General features: G+C 25.0%; 1 protein-coding gene across 1 annotated transcript; it reads left to right on the top strand.

Moving 5' to 3' along the window:
* Positions 1-17564: 17564 nt before the first annotated feature.
* LOC135926000 (uncharacterized) lies at positions 17565-18153 on the top strand. Its single transcript, XM_065461630.1, has 2 exons — positions 17565-17757; positions 17819-18153. The coding sequence occupies exons 1-2, from the start codon at positions 17565-17567 to the stop codon at positions 18151-18153; spliced, it is 528 nt and encodes a 175-aa protein (XP_065317702.1).
* Positions 18154-20611: the final 2458 nt, after the last annotated feature.

Below are 20611 nucleotides of genomic sequence, written 5' to 3'. Positions count from 1 at the left end.
AACGCCACTGGTGAATGGTAATTGATCTGGGTGGGGTTTATAGATAGAAGCTGATAATCCTAATGTCGCCGCTAAGTTTAATTGCACGTGGAAGGTGGTATCGACTCCCATTAACCTTAACAGCCTGCGAAACATACCGATGGAGCTGCTATCGAACGTCGGCACTGACGGAGGCATAATAGCTGCTGCGTAAGGGGTGATTCGATCGGCGAATTTATTACTCATAATGATCGGTTCCCCATTGTGATTGAATTGTTCCGTTGTTGGCAGGTCATGGATACTATCTCCGCTTGAGGTGGATAGTATGTCGACGATATCATCCCCGGCTTCCCTGGCGCTTGCGGCGCTCGCGGGCAAAAATTTCTGGCGCCTAACATCTTTGATCCATTGCCTAATCTCGGCTTTGCCTAAATCATCGATGCAATTATCGCCCCACGGGGTTAGGTCGTCAGTGATTCCCAGATCTATCGCCGACGGGGGAGGACTGCGGAGAAACTAACTGATTGTCTGTAGATTTCTTTTTTCAATTGGGAAAACCGTATCTGGAGTTTCCATAGCTGGTGGTGGGTTGGCTATTGTCAATGTCTCTAGCAGGAGATCTATAGCGGGTGGTTGTTTGCCCTCTCTTCTTTCTCGCAAAGGAAAGGGGGGGGGCGAAAGGGCATATGCTCGGGCATCGGTGGAGGGCCGCACGAACTTGTACATTGTTTGATGGGATTCCCACCTTATCTGGTCCTATCTCCAGGCTATCGATTTAGTGTAGACTTGTGCTTTGGTTGCTACATCTCTAAGGAATTCTAACGAATTATCTTCCTTCATCTCTTTGACTGCTATTTTTAGGGATGGGAATTCGCGAATATCTCAGCCTTTTACTTGAAATCCTTGTGATTTTCCTAGGCATATCGCGTTCGTGAAGTGTTTCGCTATCCTAATTAATTTCCTTTTGTCCGTTTCTCCCCGTACATTAATGCGGAGTTCCTCTTCGGATAGCAAGAATTCCGTTGATTCCGTTGTTAAATCAATTTGAGGGATGCTGGTTTTTGTTCCGTTTTGGTGGAAACGATCACTGGATTGGGAATTATTATGTTTTTAGATTCCGTTTTGACTGTGTCTAACTTCGTGAAAAACTTGTTCATTTTGCTTATCATGTTGTCCACTTTGTGGTTAAGGTTAGATAGCTTGTGCTCTGTGATCTTTTGGTTGTTTATTGAGGCTAATCTCACGTTTTCAATGTCAACAGTGTGCGTTCTTTTCTGACATAGAGTATGATCTGGTGTTCGGCCTGTTGGGCAAATTTTTATTAATATCAATTTTTCCTGCCTATTGGGTGTATTGGTAAACCAGTAATTTTGCTTTGGTCAGTACTCTTACACGATGGAAAATATTTATTATAAAAATTTCAAAAGATAATATTTTCCCATTGTGTAAGCCTATATATAGGCGAAGGATAATATTCGTTCTATAAACATAATAAAGATAGATTTGTTTATTCAAATACTGAAAGCTTTTGGAACTTACCAAATCAATAACTAATAACCAGTGGAACTTTGTCAATATTACAAATATTCATAATTTTTCGGATTCTGAAAAAAAAACTTTGAAATTAGACTTCGAACACTATTTTGTATATTTCTAAGAATAGATCATAAATTTAAAAGATAATTAAACAGTTATGACGTTTTTAATTTGCTGAATCTGCAGATTTTTAGAGATATATTTTGTTTAATATATAGTTTTATTTGGATTTCCCTTAAATCTTTAATTTATTGCTTATTAACTTTATAAAACCCGTCTATTAGCCGAAATTCCTAAGCCTTGTATGATAAAAACTTTATATTTTCTATAAGGATTTATTTAAGTGATAGTAAAATAATGATCTTTATTACAATTTGTATGCATTTTGGTATAGATTAATTGTAAAAAAAAAACATTTGAATATTATTTCAACAAGATAATAGATTAACTTTTACAGTTATCGATACTTTAAGTAATTGATTTATAGCCTAAAACACAAAACAATATACATCGAATAAAATTTAAATGAGAAAAAAAAACAAGGATTAAATAACAATAATTAATATGCCAACAATTCATACAAAAGGGGTGGGGGGGGGGCAATATATCTCTCCATACTCCTTCATAATTATAATTTAATTTAAAATTCTATAATTTACACTATATGATGCTAATTGATATTAAAATTGTAATATAATAATATTTCCCAATAATGGGTTAACTTTAAATATTATATAAGAAAAGGCACCTTAAAACTTATTTAATGTAATAAATCATATAATATCCTATTATGGATTAAAATTATATTTTAAATTTTAACCTTACATAATAATACGATTAAATACTAAATTTTGTTTTATATGAAGGGATTTGGAATTGAATTAAACAAAAAAATCTATTTTTTTTAAATATGCATCTCATCTTCTTTCTATGAGAGCTAAGAAATATACTCATTTGTTTTAATGAAGTGTCTAATCATCAATCAATTTTTTCTATTCGTCTTTAATAACATACCATGATTCTTCTAAATACCTTATCATACTATTGCAGGAACTATACGGGTTCCTTCCACACCATCTTGCGATAAGCTGGATTAAGGATTGAGTAAGACAGAAATCTTAAATATTTATTTAAGTGGTGGTAAAATAATGATCTCTATCATAATTTTTCAGTATATATACTTTTTTTCAATAAGAGTTATTTGTATATAACAAAAAAATCGAATATTATTTCAACAAGAAAATAAATTAACTTTTAAAATTATCCATACTTTAAATATTTGATTTATAGCATAAATTTAATATTTACAAATTACTTACTTAATATAGTGATTTTAAAATGTAGTTTATGATAAAGTGGAAATTTTTTTTGGTAGGGGGGGGGGCGAAGGACCAGGAAAATGTTGGGGGAATATTTTTATACGCTTAAAAGGATATTAAAACTGACACTTTTTCTAGAAACCATTTCAACTTACCCTTCTCCAGGTTATGTCAATATAGGTTTCACCTAAAATCAAAGACGCTTTTTTGGTTCAAGTCAGAGACTATCATCAGTTTATTATCTTATTAATTTCCAGTGGCTCTACATTGGGAATGAAAGCTGAAGATCAGCTTATGGCTCACCTCAAAATTTATATTTTAGAATCCAAAATTAAGCATTATACACAACTTATATAAGTATAATTAAAATTGTAATTTGCAAAAGCTTATCTCATGAAATGTATTTGCAATATATGGAGTAAAACCCAGTATTTATCATATATATTGCCTAATAATTTAATATTTGTATTTTTTGGAGCCCCCATAAAAGTGAGTGTAAAACTATAAATTAAAATTTTATTATTAATAATATAAGTATAAAATATTAAGCTTTATCATATTATTTATTGAATTAAAAGATTAAATAGTTATATTTTATTTGTTGATGTCATATAAAATTTTCGAAATAAAAAGTTTAATATTTTTATTAATTAAAAAATGTCTACAATTATATTTATTATTTAAAACTTTGAGATAGTTTAATTTTATTGATAACATAATTAATTCCAATTTAAGCTTAAATTGGTTCTAATGATTATTTAATATATTTAAACTCCAATATTAACAAGATAAAGCATAATTATAACCCAATATTTTTTATTATAATAATAAATGCTAACCCCCAAAAATAAATAATGAATGTTTTATAATTATTGGCATAAGGATAATAAATGTGAAGAGTTTAATCAATGAATAAATATGATTTCATAAATTTTCTTCTCCTTGGATATTTTTAATATCGACTCCTATATCAAATCTAATTTATTATGTATATATTACTAATTTAAACCCCAATATTAACAAGATAAAGCATAATTATAACCCAATATTGCCCATTATAGTAATAAATAATAAATGCAAACCCGAAAAATAAATAAAGAATGTTTTATAATTATTGGCATAAGGATAATAAAATGTAAAGAGTCTAATCCATTAAGAGTATATATGTTTTCATTTCTTCTCCTTGGTTATTGTAACATCCCTACCTATATCAAATAGAATTAAATAGGAATATATATATTGCGGCATGTATTTAAAATTTTCTTGCAATTTAATTATTATATTTAGGAATAATTAATAATTCAATATTTGACAATACCCAGATTGAATAAAATATTATCCAATCTATACTATTATTGTGAACCAAAATTTTCTATCCTATAAGCTTGTTTAGTTACTTAATGTTTTTTTTAAACAATATGGTCCTATTCGGATCAAATTTTATATTAAAAAGTACCCCTATTATGTTAAAAATAAGTTACAAATGGATATAAATTATTGCACATAAATTATATTTAATTATAAAAATTTTGTCAAAATTTAATATGGATAATTTAATGGAGAGGGTTTAAAAAAAAATATTATTTAATATAATTATTTTTATTTATGTTAAATATTTTCTTTATTTTGTAAAATTATATTATTTTATTTTACCATTATGTTGCAGAACATAATATCGAGATTCTAAAATTATTTTTAAAATATTTAAAATAAATGTTTATTTCTAAATATATTTTCCAACCTAGGGTTGTAATTGTAATATTTCCGGAGACTAGAATAATATTATTAAATTGTTTAAGGGATCTGAAATTATGTAATATAATACCATGTTCGCGAATCGTTTTATTGTCTAAAAGAAGAAGTAAAAAAACAATTATATATTAGATATTTTTGTCATTATTGTTTATTTTGACTTGTTTATGGTGATTTTAAATAAGGGAAAATAAAATAGTATTGAAATATTAAATATTTGTTAAAGAGTATAGTCTAATAGATCAAATAATAAATTATTTAAATAAATTATTTACCGAAAGATAATACTAAGATTCCATCTACCGAATCTAGATTTCATAAAATTATTAATCATTGTAATATTGAGATTACTATTTTTAGATTATAATAAAAAATTTTATGATTTATACGTAATCGTTTCTCCAACTCTATTTTTCATTCATGAAGTTTAAAATATTTATTTAATAATTTATCATGTGTTCGGTCCAATAAATATCATTTTAGGCTAATAAAGATATACCCCTTACACCCCCCATACTCCCCCCACCCCTTAAAGTAACAATGTATCGCTATGAATAATAATTTGAAAAAAAAATAAGTAAAAATTATTAATTTTTTAAAATAATGTATAATTCAAACTCTAAAAAGTTAAAACCTCATTTAAAGAAATGTATAACATTGGCAAAGATCTACCATAAGTGGCGAATAAAATTAATGGCGAAAATACTAGTCTAGTAGTCCCCTTCCCCCCCTAAAGGAAAATGCTAGATAAACCTATTCAGTTTATTATCACATTATACAAAATATTTTTTACCTATTGATACTCCTCCTAAGCAATTTTATATAATATTTTCAAAATAAATCTACATGACATAGTTAAAATAAATATACCGTTAGTAATATTGAATTTAGCTTCAGATACTAAATTTAAAAATTGAAGAATAATAGATTATATACAAATTTATCGTAAGGAAAAATCGAAAAAGATTGCAAAATTATGAATGATAATCATGAAAAGGGACAGTCTAGTTTAAGGTTAATTCCACAAAAAAATCTTATAATTTTAAGAAAGAAAACTTTTAAAAAGATATAAAAGATTTGTATTATTGTTTAATAAAATTCTAGATAATTCAGGGAAAATAGTTTTACCTGAAAATCAAAGAATTTGTATTTCTAATTAGCATTTTTAGAAATAAGCTTTTCTAAAAGTGGCAGACTAAAATAAATATTTTTTTGGTTTTATGATTAAATTTTAAAATATGCATTTTACTTCTAAAGTTGTTAGGTATAAATTTGTATAGAATTGTGCATAATTATCCTGTTATCTAAAATCATTGTGATGCTATTTGTAACAATATGAAACTATATTAGATTTATTTTTAGTTATCTAATACATAGTTATTTCCTTAATTTAAAGGAGTTATGAGCCAATTCAGATAATTAAATTATATTAGGTAAATTATATGATGAGTCGGATATATGATGGCACAATAAAAGTGAAGGACTAAAGATAATCTCAATTGTTCAGGTGTGAGTTACATACCGATAGCTTGGAATTAATTCCTTCTAGCCATTTATAATGTTTTAGATGTAAAAATAGTAAAATAAAAATTGACAAATGGTTGGTGGTTCGATAAAATGATATGCTTAAATATGATAAATTAAGTAGGTTATAGCTTTTTGCAATTGCAGAAATAAAGTTGTTAATCCATTTCTCTCATGTTTAAAGACGGATAATAATTGCTTATACTATCTCAAATTCGAGCAAGATTAGATTTTACTGTGAGTTTTGGGAAATTAATTTTGATTATGAAGGTATTAATGATAATTTCGACATTTCCCATTTTAGTTGGAAATGTTTCTTGGAGTTTTGAGCGATTATCGAATTTTAAATTTAGGAGATTTTAAGCGGATATTAGTATTGGATTTATCTGCAGCTAGGAACTGTTTAATGTTCAAAATAGGCGAAATCTCAAAAGAGAATAGAATTAAATTGGGATATTAAAAATAAAAAATTGATCAAAAAAAAGAGAGATAGATCGACGGCTTATTTAGGTTTTAAATGAATTTCCTAAGAAAGTCATGAGTGCCTCTTTAAACCAAATGATTACATTGATGTATGTCAGATTATCCATATTTACTATTTTAAAATGTTTGTGAAGCAATTAAGCAGATTAGTGTTTATGATACGGTCATCTAAATACCAAGAAAAAATGAATAATAAAAATTACTGACTATATTTTTATACAATAGAGCAAAAATTATATCTTTCCTTGCATTTTTTGTTTTGTTTTTTAAATGATGATAAAATTCTTTTACTAAAACGCTTTATTAGAAATCGGACATTGGAATTAAAATAAACATCTTTTCAAATAATGAAATTGTAATTTCATTTAGACATTTATACTATATTTATTATATATTTTTTTAATAAAAATTATTTAATTATTATCAAGTATAAAATTATGAAAATGAGGTATTGAATGTTTTTATTTATTTATTGCCTTTTATTTTCTTCCTTTTCAAACAAATCACAATATACGGTAAAAATTATTTAAATTTTCGTAATGAAATGAATTCTATTCCGATACGATCATAAATATAAATTTCGGGTTAAGGAATAATATTCGAATTACCCGGTGACCTAAAAAAATTTTAAAGTAAAATCCTAACCGCAAATTTTTTTTAAAATTAGACCGGTTCTACATATAAAAATAAATTTAATTTCTTACTTATGGGTTTCTCCTTTTGTTCTATGAAAAAAAAATTATATTATAAAATAGTTTTCTTAGATTATAATTGTTGTATCTGTCGATTTGCAATTGACATTTATGGTCGTTTTTCAATATATTTTCTAAAATAAAATGATAAACTTTTAATTATCTTTGTTGGATTTTTAAACATTTTTTTATATTATGGAATTAATAAAAAATAAAGATTTAGATATATATCGATATGGGTATATAAATAAATTAATATAATTTAAACATCATATGAAATATTGGATAAAAATATATTCGATGGTAATTTTAAATGTTATAAAAATATTTTTGACAGTTTAGATGGATTTGATAATTTTAAATATCACAAATATATATGTGGACAATAATATTACCTAGATTAATAGTAAGGTTTCCCTTTACCACTCCTTGATTAAATTTTAAAATTTACTACACAAACATTTATATTTTTAATTTACTTATTCCAATGCGCAAATTTAAACCTAAAAATAGTTTTGACGTTATTTTAAATAAAAATTGTCATCAAAGAGAAACTTATTTTACTTGTAATGTAATATTCCATATACATTAAGTATTCTATGTGAAATATAAAAACAAATTATTTACAAAAATATGTTATATGTTAAAAGATATACTTAAAAACATCCGTGAAATATCTCCTACAGTTCAAAATTAAGGTGAAAATTTATACGTAAAATTTATATTAATAAAACAAATAAAAATTTATTTTTGATAAACCTTCTATGGCGTTTATAATATCACCATCTATAAAATCAAAATATATTTTATTTGTGGTATTTTTCATGTATTTAATTTAAATATACTTTCTTTGGTGCAAATAAAATTGGTTTCTGAAAGAAATATTTTTATACATCTGTTGAGCAATATAAATTAAAAATTACTTACCAGAAACTCTTTTACAAATTATTATAAATATTTTAATCGATTATATATTTGAAAATACTAATAAAATTAGCTTAGTTTGATAAGTAAATTAAAAATTTTTTAAAAAATTTATATTATGGATTTCAGAACTTTGTATTTAGTGTTGAATTTTGTGATTGCATTATCGAATATTTTATTAATTGATTAATATTTACATAAAACCTAGTTAAAAAAAATATGGTTTATAAATATATAATTATATTATAAAAATTTTTAATAAAATTATCACATTTAAATAGTGACATTCTTATGTTAATTTAATTTACAATTTTTATATCACATTATATTTCTTTGTAAATATTAAAAAAATCGACCAAAAAAGGTGTGTTTGAATAAAAATCATGTTTTTTTTATAAAATAAAAAAAGAGTAAAACAAAGATTCTGCAAAATTCAACTCATTCACAGAATTATTAATATGTATGTTATCATCGTTGTGCTTTTTCCGTTAAGTTTTTAATTTTTTAATTATAAATCATTTTTTGAGGGTTTAAAAATTTAAAAATCTGATAAGAAATGTATGCTGTCATGTTTGGAATATCTACCATATGAATTTCAGACAATTTTTCCATGAACTTATAATCTTAATATAAATTATATTAAATTTCCATATATTTTTTATATAAATTATAAATGACATTCCACAATCATGTCTTTTTCTTCGATAATTGATAAACTCTCATATATTATAGGCCTTTTACTCATTCATAAAAAAACAATATTATCCTAAATGTAATTTTATTATCGATATACAACAATATATGAGTAAAATAATTTGTATAATGTCCAAAAATATTTAAAAATATACGTAATAATATACTTACTTAGATTATTAATATCCACGCCTAATAAAATAAGAGGATGAATGTTAATGTAAAGATTAATTAAATTACAGTTTTAAATAAAACGAGAATTTGTTTAATTTTTTTAGGGCATATTTAACAAAAAAAATGATTAATGCAAAAAAAACTATTTAAACAAACTTTGTTTTTAGTCGTTTTTTTATTATTTTACATTAAATATTACAAATTAAATATGAATTTCAATTTATTAATTGATATATATAAATTTCTTAAAATGTTAGAATAATATTATTTAGCCTAAAACTATAGGCTAAAAATTAATGATCGCAAGAAACTAGTTCAAATCGTTTTGAAATATTTAATAAGTGCGTTTAAAATGCAAGAATTTTTGGTTTCTAACTTTTAACATTATTTTTTTTTGATCATTTTTTAACTGCACCCTAAAAGTATGCTGATGTGCCCTCTTATTAAACTAATATTGGCCATTGCAAAGTTATACAATAATAAAAAAAGAAATATAAAAGATATTTTATATTTACCATTTTGTTGTACAAGATATTTAGCTTTAAAATATTTTATTTTTTTTAATCATTCAAATATATAGCTATTTATTGCTTCTATTTTAAAACTGAAATGCTCATAATAAAAAATGCCTCAACGCTCAGAATAAATAGTTAATATTCAGTAAAAAAATACTGAATCCTCAGAATTATTTTAATTCTTAGAAGAAAAACTTAATACTCTTGAAAAATACCAATTTCTCAGGTATATAACTGAAAAAATTAAATAATGGCTCAGAAAAATATATTAAGTGCTCAGAAAATCATTTTATTTTAAGAATAATTTATTGAACAGGAACTTTTAGGTATTTTTAAATATATGAGTAATTAAGGAATTGCGAATTCTGAGCAATTAAGTTTTTACTTTGAGCGAAATACCATAATTTGTTATTTATCTTTATATACTTGTTACATGACTCTTAATCTGCATGTATTCGAAGACTAAAATATTATTGTTTAGAGTTTTATTATATAAATTATATTATATACCTTTCTCATGATATGTTTTGTTTCCTAAAATAAAAAATATATATATATCTTTCTATGATATTTATTTTCATCCTATTTGACAAAATCACATTGAAATTAGATGGTTGTTTTATTAATTAATTTTAATTATAAAATAATATAAATATTTTAAATATATGTGTTAATAATTTATATTGTTAATATTATTATTAATAATAAATTAAAGTAATTTAAAAAAAAAAATTATAAACATAATTACCTAAGGATATTTTCAGAGTACCATTTTTTATTTGTTCTAGATTTAATAAATTTCAATCAACCACCTTTATATATATATATCTACTCTAAAAATATAATCATTTTAAAAATTAAGTGCTGCACATATTGAATTTGTGAATTAAGATTTAAAAAAAAATAATTTTATCTTTTCAAATAGATATATACCTAAAACCTTTACACTTTAAAGTTAAAAAAAAATTTAAAGAAATTAATTAATTGATATTTTAATTAAAAAATATTTATATTATAAGAAACTGTTAAAAATTATTTACCTCCATTAGGTCTTAATTCATCTTTTACTATATATGTATAGTAATTTAAATTTATTATATCAAATGGAAATATAAAGTAATGAATGATCTAAAACAATAACTACAAGAATTGTTTTATTTGTCAATTAACACCGATCTATCTAATTTAATTATATATATTTCAATAAGATATCGATTTGGAATGGATAGTTGATAATCTAATAAATGAATACTATATTTTTTTAGTAATTTTTAATTACTGAACTCAATGCAATTTATATTATGCCTTAAAGGTGTATCAGAATATTTTTGATATTCACAAATTTTTATATTATCTTATATCTCTACTTTTATCTATTCTATTTTGAGAAATCATAATTGAGACATCTGGGGTTGATTTTTTATCATTTTATCTTGAATTCATGCATATTCCTTATAAAAAAACCACTATATTAATCATTTTTTACATTTTTCTACTTTTGATAAAAGATCTTCATATTATATAATGCTATAGTAAATTATTATTTTGAAAATAAAATTTTGTAGTTTTTTTTGAATTAAATGGGGTTAGGAATCATGTTAAATTAAAATAAAAGTTAAATGATGATATGCTTTCTAACTTTTATAATTTAAGGGTATATTTTGTAAAATGACAAGCTTTCAGGGCCAAGTCCAAATTTTTTAAATATTTTAATTATTTAAATTGCTTTGTAATCAATAAGATTTTTAAGAAATCCTCCATCAGATTCAATACACACTTAATAATAAAAATAATGAAAGTAGATGATAAATGAATAGATTTTTTTTAATAAAAAATAGCTGCAATTTTGAAAAAATTTGCTATTATATATTTTTCATTATCTCATTCTGTATGCACATCGATGATTTTATTTTTATATAAAAAACAAAAGTTAATATTAAAAAAATTAATATATAAAAATTATATAAATAGACAAAATAATTTTAAAAAAATTTATATTAAATAAAAATATATGTATAAAAATTTATATAAATAGACAAAATAATATAAAAAAAATTGCCAGCTAGAGGAGGATAAAATAAAAATCTCTAAATTTATAATAAAATAAAACTAAAAATGATTTGTAATGTTAAAAATAGCTAAATTTATATTAAAAAAATGAGTTTCATCTAAAAGATTTTCTATTTTTATATAAATTATAATATTTTTAATTATTTTTTTTAGTCTATCTCCTTCCTCGCCTTTTTTATTTTTTTTCAATTCATTTCCTTAAAAAAAATTAAAAAATTACTCTTTATTATAATCGCAATTTAATTTCTATATTTGTTTATTGTTTTTTTTATTATATAAAAAAACGTTTTAAACCATGTTATATTAAAATTTTTAATTGAATATTTGTAAATATTAATATATTGTCATATTTGAATAAATATAATCATTTTAATGAAATTGAAACTTAAGGAGTTACATATTTTAAAATTACAAATTGAAATTACAAAATAAAATTATATATATATTATGACTGGAACCCAGAAAATGTTTTTAACGTATCGAAAAAAAATAAATAAGATAACAAGAATTTATAAAGATATTAAAAAAACTATAAAAACAGATTGAATTGTTAAATTTATCTCATGCTTTTTCTAAGAAATAAATGAATTTTGATTTCTTGAAATCTCCTCATAATATAAAATAAATAGGTATTTAATAAATGTAAAATAGCTAATAAAAATAATATCCGGATATATTTGACATGGGCATTAAAATAATATAGAGAACTATAGAAATGTAAATATTGATAAAATTGCAAAAGATATCATACATTTTAACACTCCTAACTATTTATATAAATGGGATGGTTAAAAAAAAACTTCTCTGATCATTAGCGTAAAAATGAAATATAAATTTTTTAAATTTATTATATAAAAATTTTAATTTTAGGAATTGCAGTTTTACAAAATTTATGATCGTTGTTATGTAATTTTTAGGTCATTTAAATTAAAGATATATTTTATAACATTGACTCGCCATGATATATTTTCAGAAAATATATTTTTCTAATTAACTTTAATTAGAAAAATATTAGAATAATTGGAATGATCTGTGTACAAAAATACTATTATGATTTAACTGTTTTGCAATAAACACTTATTGAAATTACAAAAATAAATGGAAATTTTCCAATAGTTCAATATCTTTATAATTATATTAATTCAACTTTTTAAAAAGCTTTCGTTCAAAATTTTTAGTAAATTATTATTGTGAAAATAATAATTTTATAATAGTTTTTCTTGAATTAAATGGGGTTGGTAAGCATGTTAAATTAAATAAAAATTCAATGATGATAATATGTGACAATATTCAGAATCGTTATTTTTTAAACTTTTTTTTTGACACAAATGGGTAAAAATTTATATCAATTAAATGTTAAATTAAAACAATAACGATATACCATAACAAAAGTGACATTCATAATCATTATCATTTTACTTTTTAAAAGTTTTTTGACAAAAATATTTTTGAAAAACATGTTAGGTTACAATTGTCATAATCGTTATTATCTAACTTTTTTTAATTTTTTAATGAGGTTTGTTGTCAGAGCGGAGCTATTCCATCTAATTTTAAAAAATTAGCACCCAGTCTAATTATTTTTTAAGAAAAAATATTTTCGCAACATCTTAAATTTTTTGCCTTATTATACATGATATTATAAAACGATACTTTCTAACCTTTATAATTTAAGCGTATATTTATTGTGTGTTCCTGCTATTTGCAATAACATAAATAGCGAGCCTTTCCGAGCAATAAAGCAAAAGTTAGTTTTAAGTCACAAGTCCAAATTTTTTAAATATTCTAATGGGTTTTTAAATTGCTTGGTTGGGTTTTGGTAAAATTTTCGTCAAAGAAAATAAGTAAGATCCAACTCAATCAAATGGGTCGATCAGGTTGACCAAATCTAAAAGCCAGAGCATCGACTAAAATCAACTTTATATAATATTTTACTCTGTATTTTTTGTTGAATTCGTTATTCATATTTATAACTCGAGAAAGAATTGTTCAATATTAACATTGAAATAATTATCTTGTATTAATAAATTTGAATTCTTTTTTAAAATTATCTTTTCTCTAACCTGAAAATATTATTATACTCTACAAACTCGATTCGCGAATTGCAATTCTAAATATGAACTTTTATTGTAAACTAAAGGAAATAGTTCAATATTAATATCAAAATATATCTTATATTAATTAATTTAGATTATTTATTTTTACAAATTGTTCTCTTCTTAATTTGCATTTGCACACATATACTTAACTTAAAATGTATGCTACTAAATGATTCAGGCAAAAATATCGAAAGAATTTTAAGTACAAAGTTTTTTAAAACGACTGGGGTCTGCATAGTCCTACCTTTGCAATAAAGGGTTAATTTTTTTTTAAATCTTGTTTTTTAAAATTTTATATAAATATAATGTATTTCGCCCAAAAAAATGAAATTTCAAAATTAAGATATTTAATTTCGTCTTTCTATGGAATCCCCTGATCTTAAAGTTGCAATGTTTTGTATGATAATCAATAGAAAGAGAGAATTTTATATAGCCATACAATATTAGCTAAGTTGTATGAATAGGTACATCATTATGACTATTAAGATTTCCTCCATAAGACTCAATACACACTTAATAATAAAAATAATGAAAGTAGATGATAAATGAATAGATTTTTTAAATAAAAAATGGCTGCAATTTTGAAAAAATTTGCTATTATATATTTTTCATTATCTCATTTTGTATGCAAATCGATGATTTTATTTATTTTTATATAAAAAACAAAAGTTAATATTAAAAAAATTAATATATAAAAATTATATAAATAGACAAAATAATAAAAAAAAAATTAATATTAAATAAAAATATATGTATAAAAATTTATATAAATAGACAAAATAATAAAAAAAAAATTGCCAGCTAGAGGAGGATAAAATAAAACTAAAAATGATTTTTAAGGTTAAAAATAGCTAAATTTATATTAAAAAAATGAGTTTCATCTAAAAGATTTTCTATTTTTATATAAATTATAATATTTAAATTATTTTTTTTAGTCTATCTCCTTCCTCGCCTTTTTCATTTTTTTTCAATTCATTTGCTTAAAAAATTTTTAAAAAATACTCTATTTATTATAATAGCAATTTAATTTCTATATTTGTTTATTGTTTTTTTATTAAATCAAAAAAAGTTTTAAACCACGTTATATTAAAATTTTTAATTGAATATTTGTAAATATTAATATATTGTCATATTTGAATAAATATAATCATTTTAATGAAATTGTTACTTAAGGAGCTACATATTTTAAAATTACAAATTGAATTACAAAATAAAATTTTATGTATATTATGATTGGAACCCAGAAAATGTTTTTAACGTATCAAAAAAAAGGAATAAGATAAGAAGAGTTTATAATGATATTAAAAACAACTATAAAAACAGAGTTGAATTGTTAAATTTATCTCATGTTTTTTCTAAGAATTACTAAATGAATTTTGATTTCTTGAAATCTCCTCATAATATAAAATAAATAGGTTATGGCTATTTAATAAATGCAAAATAGTTGAATAAAAATAATATCCGGATATATTTGACATGGGCAATAAAATAATGTAGAGAACTAGAGAAATGTAAATATTGATAAAATTGCAAAAGATATCAAACATTTTAACACTCCTAACAATTTATATAAATGGGATGGATAAAAAAAAACTTCTCTGATCATTGGCGTAAAAATGAAATATAAATTTATAAAATTTATCATATAAAAAAATTAATTTTAAGGAATAGCAATTTTTCCAAAATTTATGATCGTTGTAATGGATTTTTTAGAGGTTAATTTATTAAATCTTATAACTTTAACTGGCCATAATATATTTTCAGAAATATTAGAATAATCTGTGAAAAATACTAGTTTGATTTAACTTTTTTGCAATAAACACTTATTGAAATTCCAAAAAAAAATGAAAGATTTTGAATAGTTCAATATCTTTATATAATTATATTAATTCAACTTTTTAAAGAGTTTTCATTCAAAATTTTTAATCATAAAATTTGGATTACTTCTTTTTTCTGATTGGTTTTTTTTTTATAATATTTATAAAAAAAAAAATATACCTTTTTTTTATTTAAGATATTTAAAAATAATATTTTCTAAAATTATATATACAGAGTTTATATAGGTAGGGGGGAAGGAGCGGGGCAGGGGTGTAGAGTAGAAGTATTTTGCCTACAAAAAACATAAAAATAATAAAAATAATACAAAAATAGTTCCAAAAACAAAAAAAAACAAATGAAAAATATGAGAGTATAACAAAAAAAACAAATTAAAAATATGAGAGTATAATAAAATATATCAAGATATAAAAAAGACTACATACGTATGATAAATGAATAATTTTAAAGTATTTTTATAAATCAAAAATAGTTATTATCATTTCCCAAAATGAAAAGGGGGTAGGGGTGTTCATAAATAAATTTTTTTTAAAATAAAATGTCAGTTGTATAATATGTCGGATGTAAGACTGGGAACCCTAAAAAAAAATTTTAACGTATCGATCAAATCGGTTGAAAATTTGTTATCATCAGAATCCTACAGAGGTACCATTTGCAATGCCAGGCCAGGCTCAAATTTTTTTTAAATATATTATATTTATTTTTGATTTTTATAAGCTATAATGGCTATTTCACATATCTGGTTTTAAAATATAAGGCCCGGCCAGGGTATATTTTAAAAAAATTAAAATCTGATTATCATTTAAAAAAAGGAATGAAAAAAAATAATAAGATACAAAAAAATAGAAAAGACTCATTTTTTTTCTTAAGAATTATTAAAGGAATTTTGACTTCTTAAAATTTCCTCATAATATAAAATAAATAGGTATATTGCAGAGTTGTTAAGATCTAGATACAAGTATCTAGATCCTGTATCTAGATATAAAAATGTGGTATTTGTATCTGTATCTAGATAGATTTTTGATTAAATAATCTGTATCTAGATATTATTTTAGACGTTGTATCTGTATCTAGATCCATTTAAAAAGTATCTTTTGACAACTCTGGTATATTGACTATTTAAATGCAAAATAGTTGAATAGTGTGTCAAAAAAGTAAAAAAAAATGATTTGTACAAATTGTAGCTTTTCTGTGTTAATTTTAATTTAACATCTTAGTAATATTATAAATTTTTACCTATTTATGTCAAAAAGAGTTAATAAATAACGATCATAACTATTGTCACTTTTTTATGGTGCATCCAATGACATATAATAATACCCAGACCATATTGATCACCCCGGATAATTTGTTTTAGTTTCAAACATTTAAAGTAAAATACTAAATTCAATATTTTAATATATATTATGGTTATTATATTTATAATAATTATTTTCCCATTATTATTTATTGATATCAGATCTGTTAAAAAGTTTATTATTTATGAATTTGATTATTTATATATGATTCTATATTACATGGGCGTCGCTAGCCTTTACTATTTTATATCGAAAAACTAAAAAAATTAAAGGGGGCTTCGCTCACTCCCTAATTTGCGGACCTTCAGCCCGCTTTGACCGGTCTTCGGCCGGGTTTTATATTAATATATTACACTTTTTTAAAATTGGTTAATTCTGAACAATTATTCTGAACTTCATATTTTAGCATTTATTATATTATGCATCGATCTAGAAAGTGCCTTCAATAGAATCTCAAAAAAACTAATCTTGTGGGCACTATGCCACGGAAAGGTTCCCGAAAAATATATTAGAATAATACTACAACAATGGTCCGTAGCACAATTGGTACTTCAACAGGCTTCACAATAAACGAGGGAGTTCATCTAGGGTCGGCTCTCAGCCCACTTTTCTTCATAACAGTAATAGATGTATTATCACATCACAGTCTATACCTCAAACAGTCCCGTGGAATATGATATTTGCAGATGATTTTGTGATACTTGCCGAATCCAAGGATGAAATGGTAGAAAGATTAGAAACGGAGTATATGGTGATAGGAGATGAAATAGAGAGCATTGATATAAATGAATGGCAGATATTGCCAATTGAAAAGATCATGGGATCCACTATACAAACAAATGGCTCAATGGAGAAAGAGATAAAGAGTAAAAACAATCAAGGGTGGTTAAAGTGGAGATCTTTATCTGGAGTGCTCTTTGACAAAAGAATCCCTCACATTGAAGGGAAAAGATTACAGTTCCATAGTACAACCCACTATTCTATATAGTTTGGAAACATGGCCAACCAAAGAATCAGACGAGAGAAGTCTACAAACTATGGATATGAGAATGCTGAGGATGATTGCTGGGGTATCAAGAAAGGATAAGGTGCGTACAAGAATTCTAGAAGGTTTAAAGGTAGTGCCTATTAAGACCAAGATAAGGGTGAACAGACTTAGGTGGTATGGGCACACAATGAGAAGGCCTATGAACTATATAGGATATAAAGTTGAGAGTTTGGAAGTGATGGGCAAACGTAAAAGAGGAAGGCTAGAGCCATGAAAACGTATAAATTAGATAAAACAGATAGCATGTATAACATAAAGTGGAGAGAGATAATGAAAGAGCTTACCACCAGAAATGAAAGCTAAAAAGAAAAAAAAATATTATGCATACAAAATACACTAACATATAAATAATTAAAACAATACAAACAAAATCTATTTATAATATTATAAAATATTTTCTATTGCTTATTTAAAAAAATATGGTTTTTAAATAATTCTTAGCAATTTACATTAAAAAGAGGTCTTAAAACTCTTTTTTCTTATTCTTTCCTAATTCAATCGCGTATTGATTTTATAAAAATGGTTACCTCATTCGAACCCAAAATATGTCCTACTTGCCGGAAACTTATACATTTAACAAATGAAGGTGTGTTCATGGATAAATTTCCAATAGGAGTCCTCATTCTAGACTTGCTCCTCTCTCTCATATGGCTTACTCACTTCCCAACTCATTCTCGGAACCACCTTCAAACCGTGCCTCTAATACCACTTTCTCAGACAATTTTCTCAATACCACAAAACCAAGCATCATATCCAGAATACCCAAAGGAGCGAGAATACAAGTAGCCAAATCTCTCAGTGACTGCATATCCTCTCTCCTGCAAAATTTTGATAATGAAGAATAATTTTTAAAATTCTTTTACTTGGGTTACAATACTTTTAAAATACCTGACAAATCAGTCCATAAATCCATAACTCAACAAATAAAGGACGCCAGTTTAAATATCTTTAGCCATCTTCAATCTTCAAGATACCCAAATCTATTCACATCCAAAAAAAATAACTCCACTCAAGCAAAAAACTTCATTGATCTCGAAGAAAATCGATAGTCTTAACATCAAAGGGGCTCTCACTCATTTCGACCAATGAAACCCTTGCTGATTTCTCAGAAGAAACCTTAAGCAAGCTACGCTCAAAACATCCAACTTCGACTCTTAATCCAATAATTACACAGCCTTACACACATTGTGCAGCAGACTTCACACAAGAAGAAATAAGGAAAGCAATCCTATCATTTCATCGTGACTCAGCGCATGGACTTAACGGAATTAGACAAATCTTCTTACAGGACATAACCACTCCCATGATTTGTGCTCATGTTTCAATTCTCACCAAAATTACAAACTTATGCAATAAAATCTTAAAAAGAGATGTATCAAGCTTTATAAACCCCTTGCTCTTTAGAGCCAGACTCATCGCACTCCAAAAACTTAACAAGGGCATCCGTCCCATCTCAATCAACTTATCGAAGATTGGTAGCAAAATTAATTTCCTCAAGAATCAAACACGAAGCATCACACATCCTCAGCCCTTTTCAATTGGGTGTTGGAGTGCCTAGTGGATGTAAAGCAGCAGTATACTTAACAAGAATTCATCTTGAAAATAACCCAAACGAAGCTTTAGTGAAAATCGACTTTTCCAACCCATACAACACTCTTTCCCGCAACACCTTCTTACATTCCATTTGTTCCTATTTCCCCGCTTACACCAAATTTCTTTTCTCATATTACCAATCCACTATATTATTAAATCAATAAACGCTTCTTGTACTTTAGCGCTTCATGCTTGGTACATCGATGACGGAATCTTAAGTGGCTCCCACAGTGAAATTAACAAAGCAGTCAACATAATTCATGAAAAGAGAACTGCCATTTGACTCTCTCTTAACCCGTGCAAATCCGAATTCATCCAATTGAATTCAAACGCTCCAAACTCACATAATTTCAAATTCAGTGTTATTGATGAATTAACACACTTAGGATCTCCCGTAGGAAGACATAAGGCAATTTGTACCTTCCTTCATTCCACCCTTGAAATCATCCTTAAACTTGAGGACATCTTTACTCATCTTCCCTCACACAAGTCTTTTTTCTTACTAAAAAATTTCTTTTTCATACCAAGAATTCTTTACGCACTTCACGCAACGTCCATATTTAAATATCCTTCTCCATTAAAAACATACGAAAACGGAATAAAAGACCTAACCGAAAAAATAATAAATCTAAGATTCAACGAATCCGCTTGGGCGCAAGCTTCGCTCCCCACAAAATCAGGAGGACTTGGCATTAGATCTCCTTATGATCTAGCAACAACCACTTTCATATCTAGTAGTCTCTTGTCAAAGTAAATAACAAACGCCCATCATTCTAAAGAAGATCTTTCCTTAATTGAGGCCATAAATATTGGAAAACTCGAATCAATGTTGATTCTCATCCCCCCACAACCCATAGACGGAAGGACTGGGATGCTCCAGTAGTTGCTCGCTGCGTTGAAACTCTCTTATCTAGCATGCAATTAACTGACCGCACCCTATTCTCTTCCTTGCTCAATGGTACTGGACACGAGTTTCTCGAGGCCATTCCTTCTATCAATCTTCAACTTCAACTTTCGAACAATGAACTTACCCACGCCATCGGTATTCGTCTAAATTACTCAATCACCCACCCTCACAT

Source organism: Gordionus sp. m RMFG-2023, chromosome 3 (assembly GCF_954871325.1).
Source record: "Gordionus sp. m RMFG-2023 chromosome 3, tfGorSpeb1-WG-v2, whole genome shotgun sequence".
Lineage (NCBI taxonomy): Eukaryota > Metazoa > Nematomorpha > Gordioida > Chordodea > Parachordodidae > Gordionus > Gordionus sp. m RMFG-2023.
Note: the sequence above shows the minus strand (reverse complement) of the source record. Positions and strands in the feature narration are given on the sequence as shown.

Bases quoted from the DNA above. Each gene is read 5' to 3' on its own strand.
- LOC135926000 (XM_065461630.1), top strand. From the start codon at position 17,565: ATGATATTTGCAGATGATTTTGTGATACTTGCCGAATCCAAGGATGAA. The intron at 17,758-17,818 runs GTAAAAACAATC...CTTTGACAAAAG, and splicing joins AATGGAGAAAGAGATAAAGA to AATCCCTCACATTGAAGGGA.